Genomic DNA, 10,792 nt, shown 5'->3' on the forward strand with positions numbered 1-10,792 from the left:
ATGCATGTTAGAAAAATAGAGGGATTTGAAGCCAGCACTAAAAGAAATATGACCTTTTGTTATCACTGGTAATCATGGTTCAAATGGGTTTTTATAGGTTTTAAATGGGTTTTTCATGTTCAATTTTCTATTAATTTATCAAAAATCATTTTAGTAATTATCAATTTTTCAAATTAAAGAAAAGTGAACAATTTTGTAAAATAGTGTGAACTTGCAATTCATACATGACTATTTAATATTCTTTTTATTATTTTGAATGTATTAACTTTATACAATTACATTATGAATTTCAATAAACATATCAAATATCAATATCTAATAATAATTTATAATGAACAAACATGTACTGATTGCGATTGAAAATCCACAATTCGGTTTTATAAATAATTATGGAAAAATTGATTGCATAACTATTCATCTCATTTTAAAAATTATAGTATTTTGTAATATGTATTTTTTTTGTAATACATTACGAGCTTTTCGTTTTATATTTAACAAATAAATTTTTAATGTACATGATACGTTCCGTAAACAATGAATAATGCAATTTAGTCCTTTATATTACAAGTTATATTAAAAATATTATAATATTATTATTACCTAAAATTTTGAATTTTATAAATATTAAGTATAAAGAAATGGGTATCTTCAATCCAATCATACTCATTTTCAACCCGTTAATTCAAATTCATTTTGAACCTAACCGATATTGGACCCGAGCCAATCCGACCCACCCATTTGCCACCCCTAGCAATATCTAAAAATTATGGCAAATACTTCAAAACCACAACAAATGTTGATTAATCATATCAATGCTCAAATTGCTGCAACAATTTTGTTAAACGTGATAAAAAATATTGAATTGGTATAATTTTAATTCGTAATGGAATGATCCCTTTCTTGTAGTTTAGGTTCATTTGAACACATTCTTTTAAGGGATAATTACATCCTCCTTTTCTGAGGTTTGATATAATTATATGTAGAATTTTTGTGGTTTGATAAATTATATTTAGCAACCCTAATATTAGATTACGTCCAATAAATAAATCCCTCGGTTAGTCAAAATTCACTAAATTGTTGATATTAACAAAAAAAAAAAAAAAGAAAACTGAATGAAACTTAATACTTACTCTCGATTGACTTATTGTAGGTCAAACAATTCTTTTTCGACTAAAATACCCTTATAACGATAAAGATATATATATATACCTTCATGCATTAATGCGTGAAGATATATGATAGTAACTGATTATAAAAATTATTATTTAACCTGCAATAAATCAATAATAAGTCAACCAAGTGTAAGTATAATTTTTTTTTCTATTTCTTTGTTAATATCAGTAAATGCAGTAAAGTTTGACTCATAGTGAACTTATTTGTTAAGACAAAAACAAACTTTAGGAGTGCTAGATATAACTTTTCAAAATACAAAGAGTTTACGTACAATTGCACCAAAACTCAAAAAAGACGAGTGTAATTATCCTTTCTTTAAAATATAAAAAATCAGGTTTGAGTAAATTCCTTTTTTTAACAAGATCTTAGCTCAGTTTGAATTTTACTTGATTAGTAAAATAAAAGAAAGATACAATATGCTAAAGAAAAGGTTCACTCTCGAAGCTCGACTGAATTAAAGCTAGTTAAACTTGATTCGGTTAACATCCAACATAAACGCATACATATTTTGAAACTTGGTAGAAATTTAAACAAACTTGACTACTATATATGTTCGACTCAACTCAATTCATTTAAAATCGAAGCCCAGTTCCTTAAGACCAGGCGATCATATTTTACATAATTGAGCTGCCCCCATATCATTGAGGATTTTTAGGATATATCTTCGATGATATGAGGATTTTTAAGTTGAGTATGCGATGAATATCAACGAGTAAATCAGCTGTCGTCATCGATATAAATATCTACACTAATATGACTGGTATAGAATGGTGGAACGCTACAACAACTTGGTATCAGAAAACATTCTTTTTTCAGCTCGATTAGAATCCACATTCTCAATTGCTACTTCATTTAAGGGAACCATCGTTGATCGGATTAAAGTTTCTATTTCAAATATATCTTCTATTTCACTTGACATACATACGCACTTACACTATGAAAATGTGCACAAATTTATGACCCTGTTGCTCCATAAGCACCCACCACAAAGATGTGATGCAAGTTATCCAACAACCCCAGTGTTGGCAATTCACATTGCATCAGGTTAAAATTCAAATTCCTGAAGGCAATTCGACCGAAAAACAGCCGACTTCTAGGTTTTGGTAACATCAACCTCCATGCTGAAGAAAAGTAAATCCAAAAAAGAAATGGTATTGGTGTACCTTTATCACCAGTTCCAGCTGCTTCATAAACCAGTAACTTTTCTTCCTTCCTTTGTCTCCCTTTTCAGCCATGGCAGGGGATGGACGGGACTAGAACAACAATGGACATTCTTGCATGTAAACAAAGCTGAAATTTCTCGAAGCTCATTCTTCCTCGATAATTTTCTTCAGACAGAAAACATCGTCAAATGTAGTATTTGCGTATTGAGTCATCACAAAACATCTATTTCATTGGTGCCGTGCTGTACCCTCCCACTTATTTCCAAGCACAGGCCACTGCTTAGGCTTTTGTTCAAATTTTTGTCCTTGGCTGATCTTCTGGGACCTGGGTCGATGAATATTGGTTGAACTTTAAGATTTGGGTTTGGTTTAACGCGAATTTCTTCTCTTTCGTCAGGTGGCCGAAGTAAAATTCTGTTCTGCATTTCTTCAGACGCTTCATCTTTGTTCAAAAGCACCTGCAGCCAACAAAGTCTCACTTGAAGGAATAATCTTGTAATGCATACTTCATCTTGGTGCACTCAAATCTAAAATCACCAGTCAGCTGGAGGACAGAGCTGGGAGATTCAGACAACCCCCAACCCACCCAACCAAGAAAAGAAGAAATATAGATTTCAGTGTCAGAGTTCATGAATTTCCAGAATCGCGCCAATGGTAACAGGAAAAGTTAACAAGTTATAAACCTTGCGACCAAGCAGATCAAATGTCATAACTACTTTACTTCGCTTGGCCCGTTCAGCTTCTTCTAACTCCTCTCTTTTCTTTCTCAGAAGTTCTTTTTCCTGCAAGCAGAAGAATTATGGAGAATGTCAAACATATAAATCATATTTTTGTTTTCTTGGTGGAGCATCTGGTAGGCGATAAATATTTTGAGATTAAGGACCTCATTTGATAGCCAGCTATTTCCCTCAATCTCATAGTAGTCACTTTGGTCGTCTATAACTGTTGTACGGGCCGCAGAATTACGATCATATTCAACAAGTCTTTTTGCAAATTCTTCAGCAGCTGCCTCAGCATCCGTTAACAGCATAACACCTTCATCCAGACCAGCATATGTGCTTCCTTCCTTCAGCACAAGGGCACCACAAAAGTTGCAAGGCCCCTCACCTTCCTGCTCACAGACTATCTTCCCACAAGATAAACAGTTGCTCACCAACCTGTGTCGACGGGCTTGGCATGAGCATGGCTTCCCCTTTTGAAATACAATTGATCCTTTTGCAGCCTCAGCAAGAGTAACAACTTTTCCTGATTTTTTCTTCTTGGAGTTACTTTGATTTGTGGTATGCGTACTTTTGGGCTCTGCCTTTTCATTTTTACTTCGATTTTCCTGACTTGAGGAAGGCATAGCCTGTTTTGGTGCTCTTTGTGGTTTCTTAGCTGTGGTGAGTGGACCTTCATCTGAACGTGGTTTAACATAGGCATGCAAATCAGAAGTTGGAGTACCTGTGCTGGTGTTGTAAACATTTACATGACCTCTCCGTTTTAAGTACTCTTCAGTTACACTTTTTCCAGCTTCCTCACCAATGATATTCTGCAGAAATTACCCAAACAAAGAAATAAATAAATAACACACCTCAAAAGATGTGGCCATGAATCACATATTTTCCTGCAGTAACATGAAAAGCAATGAAGTTGTCAAGATGAAAATTTTCTAATATAAGATCCTTGTTTATTTTCTTCCAATATATGTCTCATTTTTGGTAGGAGGAACATTATAAAATCATTTTCCCAACATGAGAAAGAATCAACGTCCATTGGATGCAACAGCTGCAGTTGCCGGAGTGGCGAGTGGGAATACAGGATAATTTCCACAGCTTTCACGTATAAAAATCGTCAATGAAATGGTGCTGATAAGCTTTAAACTCCATGGTGAATAAGAAACTCGTAGTAATGGAAGTTGCAGTACTGAACTTTTATCGGGGATGGGAAGGAGAGAATTTTCGAATCAAAATCTTTAACAACATGACACTGATGTACGTCCTTCTGATTCTCCTGGAACTCATTCTTTAAAGAGTAAGAAAATAACACTCATGGCAACTTGAGTAGCTGCACAAAATGATTCTGGGGATAACTCATTTTCTGCTTTTCCTTCTATGTTATGAAATGGAAAAATAAAAAGTAATGGATCACCACATTTACAATTTTGTAAAGCCATTTAAAACCTAGGCTCGACAATTAAGCGTTTATTTGACATTACATGGTTTTACATAATTCATATGATTAACTCATCGCTATTATGCATGAATACAATGATAACATATTCATGTTATCACAACTTACGAGCATAAAACATAATATGAATAATTGAATATAAACAAATATATGCTTAACTAGTTCGATAATGCATCATTTCTTTCATAGAATGAAATATCAAAAGAATATATCTTCATTTGGTAAATATAAAACCATTCCAACAATAAGAAATTATAGATTCTGACAAGTACTCCGCCTTTAGTCACCTTTCTAAAGAACATGTTAACATATATCCTCGGCATGCTTTCAATTGTTTGAACCATCTCTAAAAATCCTTAGTTTACTAAAACCACCAAATAGCAATGCAATTGAATGTAAAAGCTTCACAAACAAACAAAAACACAACAAGATTTGACTTCTAACACTGATTTAATAATAAACAACCATGCACTCTGGTGAAGAATACAAGTTAGCATCTGTATGTTTTCATCTTTGGAATAGAGCTGCATGACATACTGCATCCATGAATACTGCTACAAATTTAGAGATTTTGCATGACAACATTCTTATGTCTATCAAGCACAATCAAATTCCATAAGCATTTAGATGCCCTAATCACACAAGTTACAAGCAAAATAACCAAAACATGGGGGAAAAAATAACATAGCAATTTGAGCATATACCCACAGAAATTAAATGGAAGACAAAGTCCAAAACCCAGATAAAAATTAACACCAAAATTGAATGAAAAATATGCATACATCGAGGTATTCTTTCGCATCTAGTGGAGGCGCCATCTCGCAGTAGGAAACGAGGCCTGATATGATTTCCCCATCCAATCCGATCCCCGTCTCCACCTTCTTGCAGAGTTCCGTCAACGCCTTCTCCAACCATTCTCCCGATGGTTCCACCCCCATATCTCTCTCTCTCTCTCTCTCAAATCAAGAAGCTTTTTCACACTTTGTCTGCGTATGAAATGTGTATACTGTATTTGTATCTAAATTATAGAGTTGGGGGTTAGTGTACTCCGAGCCTACGCCTGCTCATGGGCCGGATCCTCTTGCTTAGATCCGGATAAATATAGATTGTAATTAAAAATTTAATTACTATGCATCCATAACATTCGGACATGGACACGGACATTGCGATACGAACATGACAATATAAAAAAGTATTAAAAAATTAAGACATGACACGATATGAACAACGGTATATAATATATATTTTTATTATATATATTTTCAATTTCTCATATAATTAAAATGTTCCAATATGAATACTATTAAAATAAAATTCAAAATAAGCATATTTTGCATCTAAATTTTTAACTAAATGCGGCTTAATTATATACAATAATCAGTTTATTTTAAAACTTACGATATTAAACAATTTTAATATTCAAATTAGTTAAATCATCAAACAATCTATCTGATTTTTAATAATTTCATCCCAAATAGTTTGAAAAGAGTGAACAATTTTTTTTTCTTTTTTATTAAACTTTTTTTTTTAAAAACAGTTCAAAAATTTTTGAAATTAAAAAAAAAAAGAAAATCCTAAACGTGTAGGACACGCCAGCAAGCGTGTCTACGGTGTGTCCGACGCTGTGTCTTTCTTTTCTTTTTTTCATATGTTTGGGCATGCAAATTTGTGTTCGAGCCGTATTCATATCTAACACTGTATCGAGTAATTTTTCAGAGTGTTGGTAGATTATAACTATGCACACATATTATTTGTCCACAAATTCATACTTAATATACATTTTTAAGGGAAACTAATTGGAAATAGTTTAAAGTTCATTTTGCAAGTTGTGATCCAATTATAGATTAGTTTTTAAATCTAAAAACATGAGAATTAATTTAAATTTTGCAAATAAATAAAAGTATTTAAAATGCAGCTCAACATTAAATATTAAACCTATGTGCATATGATTTTCAGATAGAAAATAAGTATTCAAACTAATTATTATAAGTGAAAATAATTTTTGAAAATTTATAGTTTCTCCCCTCAAGAATTTGAGATATTATGAATTATGTAAAATATAATATTACTCCTATTTAAATTTTAAATAGGGATAATTACATAATTTACATATCCCCAAGCTATGGAGAAGAGATGGATAAATGAACATCTAAAAACCACTGCTAGTTCAGCATTATGTGTAGTCTCCTGATCTATTACATAAAATAGTTCTTACAGACTGAAATGTGCAACCAACTACTCCTGCAAGGTATTCTTTCTCCCTCCTCGTGTTTGTTTGTCGCCTGCACAGTTCATGATGATGTTAGAAACTAAAGTGGAAAAAATCTTAAATAATGAAATGTAATAAACATTATGAAATATGAATAATTAGGAAAAAAAATATTATATTAATACAAAATATTATCCAATTATAATTTTTTTTAGAAGAACCTAATATAAACCCTCCTCATCAGTGACGTCCATATCATCCTCTTTTGGGGTAGGGTCTGTCAGAGGCTGTGCTTAGGCACTAGTAGAGGCGGTTGGCTGTGACGGTCCCCCAGTCGAGGAACTAGCCTGCATGACTTCATCATGGCCATCAGGTTCTTTTCTCCAACTACAGTTTCCTTGTATGGAACTTCAGAAATTCATCCAGTCTTAGCTGAAATCTACATTCATTTACTCTTAATTGTAACCTTGTGATGTGCAGGCAGTTGCTGATTCTTTAGTAATTTGGACATTGACAAGACCACCTGCATTAGAAAAGATGAGAAGCTATGGGTATAGAATAAATGCACAACAGTGTGCATGCAACACATAAGATCGTTTAGTTTTTGTTAATGCAGAATAGAATCAGTTAAGGGAGAAAAGGAACAGATAAGTTACAAGAAATTGAAAATGGAATGAACATGCATGCATAAGCATTATCCCTTTCAAATCACAAAAAGATGAACCTTAAGTTTTCAAGAATATATCTTGTTAGCATCTTTAAATACCATTAGTCTTTCATGTGTTTGCAGCTAGCTATCATGAGAACCATTCAATTACAATGGGAAGTTAATGATACAAGTCAATAGCTGCTCCAAATCTCCAAAATCAATGATTGAAGCTACCTAACATACTCACACAGAGCAATGAGAGGATATCCTCACCTGATGCAAACTCGCTATGTTGACTGCAAATTACTGAACGTGGCATCATGTCCGGTCATTAACTCCTTGGGCTTGTGGAATTTCTGTGGATTGAATTGAGGAAAATTGGCTCTTGTCAAAGTTATTAGTTATGCCGTTCTGGGGTTGTCGCTGTTTACAGCAGCTCAATTTCACTCCTTCTCAATAGCCATCTAAAACAGAAACGGTAACTGGAAACAAGAAGCCATCTTTCACATTGCTTTAGGCCCATGAAGGTAAGTGAGAGTGTCGAACTGAGTCATTTCTATATACAAGGTTGCGCATTTGCCTATACAGTACTTCCCATGTGAGACTTGCAGTTCTTTACTTTGTAATCTTACTTTAGGTGATTGGATGGAGAAAAGATAATTTCGATCAACACTTATATTTCATATGAAACTCCACCAGGTTTCCTTCTTTCTTACTCCTGCTTCATTGAACCTCTAATTTTCAGAACATGTTCCCACTCTCCTGCTTCAGACTAGATATTTGAAACTGATACATACGCTCCAGCACCAGAAGGCTGCAATTCCTCAATCTTCTCAGCAGCTAGTTTTCCAAGCTCATGATTACCATACACTTTGCAAGCAGCAAGTCAGTTTCACACTAAAGTATTAGGTTCGATAGGCATGTTGACAATAAACCTCTGAGCCTCTTCTAGTCTTCTTGCACAGCCAAGAAGATCCACCATACAGGTGTAATGCTTGTAACCAGGCTCAATTCCATAGTCTCTGATCATCGAATTTAGATGAAAATACCCTTATTCAACCAAACCAGTGTGACTATAGGCAGATAGACCAACAAAAGTAACATCATCAGGCTCTACTCCTGATTTCTTCATAAGGTCAAACAATTGTAAGGCCTCCAATCCTTTTCCATGATGCGCATAACTAGTGATCATCATTTTCCAATCATGATATTTAATCTGCTGAAACACCTCTCTGCAATCACCAATACTTCCACATTTTGAATACATCATGAAAAGTGAACTTCCTATGGAAGCTTCTGATCTATACCCTTTTTAATGATATATGTGTGCAATAGGGTACCAAAGCCTGGTGTACTTAAAATTGAAAAAGGCCCAAGAACTGACGAGATTGTGAAGGCATCAACTGTAATACCAGACGGAAGCATCGCGTGTAAAAGCTGAAGAGCCTCCTCAATGTACCCCCTTTGGGCAAATCCTGAAATTAGAGAGGACCAAGAAACCTGATCGTTGAAAGACATCGCATGAAAAACTATCTTAGCTGAATTTGAGATTACCGCATTTTGAGTACATATTCACAAGTGCATCATCTATGATGGTATGCTCGACAAACCCACATCGAAGAGCAAATTCATGAATTTCTCTACCTAGCTTCAAGGAATGAAGAGCAGAACATAAGTTTAGAATAGTAGCTAGAATTTTTTCGTCAGGAACTGAATTCTCAAATTCCATCTCTCTAAACATTTGAACAGCCTTATCTGCACACCCGTGTTCTGCAAGACCGGCAATCATAAAGACTCTTCCAAGTCCCCACATTTTGAATACATCGTGAAAATCGAACTGCCAACAGAAACTTCAGACACCATACCCACTTTCAGAGCATATCCTTGTACCTTCTCCCTAGAATTAAACTGTCGATTAGGCTTAAGATACTGGAAACAATACGGTTATGTCTATAATAACTTCTTTTAGCATTCTTTGATACAAAATGATTGCTTTTCCATAATTTTGCACTATGAACATATGCAGAAATCAGATTATCCCAGACACCTACTTGCTTCAGGTCCTGAGCCTATGCAAATTGCTATTTCAGATAAGTCAATGGCACATACTTATGAGTATGTGTTTATTAAGGATGCTTTCACTACTGGGTCCAAATAGAGCCCAATCTTCAAAATCCAAGAATGGACCTGTAGTGTTCTTTAAACACAGAAGGATTTGCACAGGCTGAAAGCATACTTGAGACTATGAAGGTGTTTATCTCCTCTCCTGTCTTACGCATGTCCTTAAGGACCCCAAGAGCAGAAGCTGAATCACCCTTCTAAACAAAACCAGAGATGACAGCAGTCCAAGAGACAACATTGCGCACTGGCATTAGCCTAAATTGCTTAATAGCATCACACATAGCCCTAGATTTGGCATACAAATCAACAATAGCAGTTTCCACAAAAACATCTGTTCCAGCACCACCTTTGATCACCGTTCCTTGAATACTTTTACCACAAGCAGGCAGAACACTGCCATAAGTAAACTCATCCATACCCACTCCCATATTATGCATTCGACAATAAACCCGCCAGGCAGTATCGAAAAGGAAGTTATTATTACACCCCAAAATCATCAAATTCCACGTTACTACAATCCGTAATGGAATTTCCTCGAACAACTTAAATGCATAATCCATGCACCACACTCTGAGTAAGCATCAAGAGAATTGTTTGCAGCGTAAACGTCGAGTATATTATGCCGCATCTCAGTAGAACGACATGCACTACTTTGCTTTCTATGAATGTCAATCCTCTCAAATTTGCGGGGTTGTTGACTAAGTGAAGTGCTTCGAGCTTGCCCTGATTTTCACCATATTCAACTGCCGGGCCTTCTAGCAATGCAGCGGGGAGGACATGAATTTGTGGCATACATACACTAATTTCTGGTGCTTTAAGGTGCGGATTATGAGGCAATCATTTGGATTTTCGACAGAAAAAGATATTTTGGGAGGCAAAAATTTGAAATTCAGGTTCTATTACGACTTCAACGGCTAAAATTCAACAACTTTGTAAATTTACAAAGCGTACCAAAGTCAAGATGGCCGAGCGGTCTAAGGCGCCAGTTTCAGGTACTGGTCCGAAAGGGCGTGGGTTCAAATCCCACTCTTGACAAATTCTGTTATTTTACTTTTATTTTTTTTTTCCAATTAGTTTGAAAATCAATAAACTAAGGTCCAAAGTATAAAAGAATTTTGCTTTATTTGATACAAAAAACACAACGAGAGTGTTTGCGAGAGTTTTAAAAGAGCGCTTTTCTACTTCTGGCTCTCTAAAAAAATACTTTTGAAGTGTTTGGGATGCTAACTTATGCTTATAAAACGACTAAGAAAAACGCTATTAGGTGCTAACTTTTGCTTATGAAAAGGTTAAGAAAAATACTTT

The 10,792-nt window shown here is 34.8% G+C and overlaps 1 protein-coding gene, 1 non-coding gene and 1 pseudogene across 3 annotated transcripts; 1 reads left to right on the top strand and 2 right to left on the bottom strand.

The window, feature by feature from the left end:
• Positions 1–1,965: 1,965 nt before the first annotated feature.
• On the bottom strand, positions 1,966–5,512 carry LOC105157039 (transcription regulator/ zinc ion binding protein). Its single transcript, XM_011073336.3, has 4 exons — positions 5,291–5,512; positions 3,220–3,867; positions 3,020–3,118; positions 1,966–2,794 (listed from the first exon to the last, which is right to left on the bottom strand). Exons 1-4 carry the CDS (start codon positions 5,444–5,446, stop codon positions 2,549–2,551), a joined length of 1,149 nt encoding a protein of 382 aa, XP_011071638.1. The 5' UTR covers positions 5,447–5,512; the 3' UTR covers positions 1,966–2,548.
• Positions 5,513–6,547: 1,035 nt separating this feature from the next.
• On the bottom strand, positions 6,548–10,407 carry LOC105157089 (pentatricopeptide repeat-containing protein At1g74600, chloroplastic pseudogene; annotated as a pseudogene). The gene is made up of 2 exons (XR_016064490.1): positions 7,640–10,407; positions 6,548–7,240 (listed from the first exon to the last, which is right to left on the bottom strand). The product of XR_016064490.1 is annotated as a pentatricopeptide repeat-containing protein At1g74600, chloroplastic pseudogene (transcript).
• Positions 10,408–10,442: 35 nt separating this feature from the next.
• Positions 10,443–10,522, top strand: TRNAL-CAG (transfer RNA leucine (anticodon CAG)). Its single transcript has one exon. It is a non-coding gene; the product is annotated as a tRNA-Leu (tRNA).
• The last annotated feature ends 270 nt before the right edge of the window (positions 10,523–10,792 follow it).

Source organism: Sesamum indicum, linkage group LG3 (genome assembly GCF_026168435.1).
Source record: "Sesamum indicum cultivar Baizhima isolate 11 linkage group LG3, ASM2616843v1, whole genome shotgun sequence".
Classification (NCBI taxonomy): Eukaryota; Viridiplantae; Streptophyta; class Magnoliopsida; order Lamiales; family Pedaliaceae; genus Sesamum; species Sesamum indicum.

Bases quoted from the DNA above. Each gene is read 5' to 3' on its own strand.
- LOC105157039 (XM_011073336.3), bottom strand. From the start codon at position 5,446: ATGGGGGTGGAACCATCGGGAGAATGGTTGGAGAAGGCGTTGACGGAA. The intron at 3,868-5,290 runs GTATGCATATTT...TAATTTCTGCAG, and splicing joins ATGCGAAAGAATACCTCGAT to AATATCATTGGTGAGGAAGC. The intron at 3,119-3,219 runs GTCCTTAATCTC...TTCTGCTTGCAG, and splicing joins ATAGCTGGCTATCAAATGAG to GAAAAAGAACTTCTGAGAAA.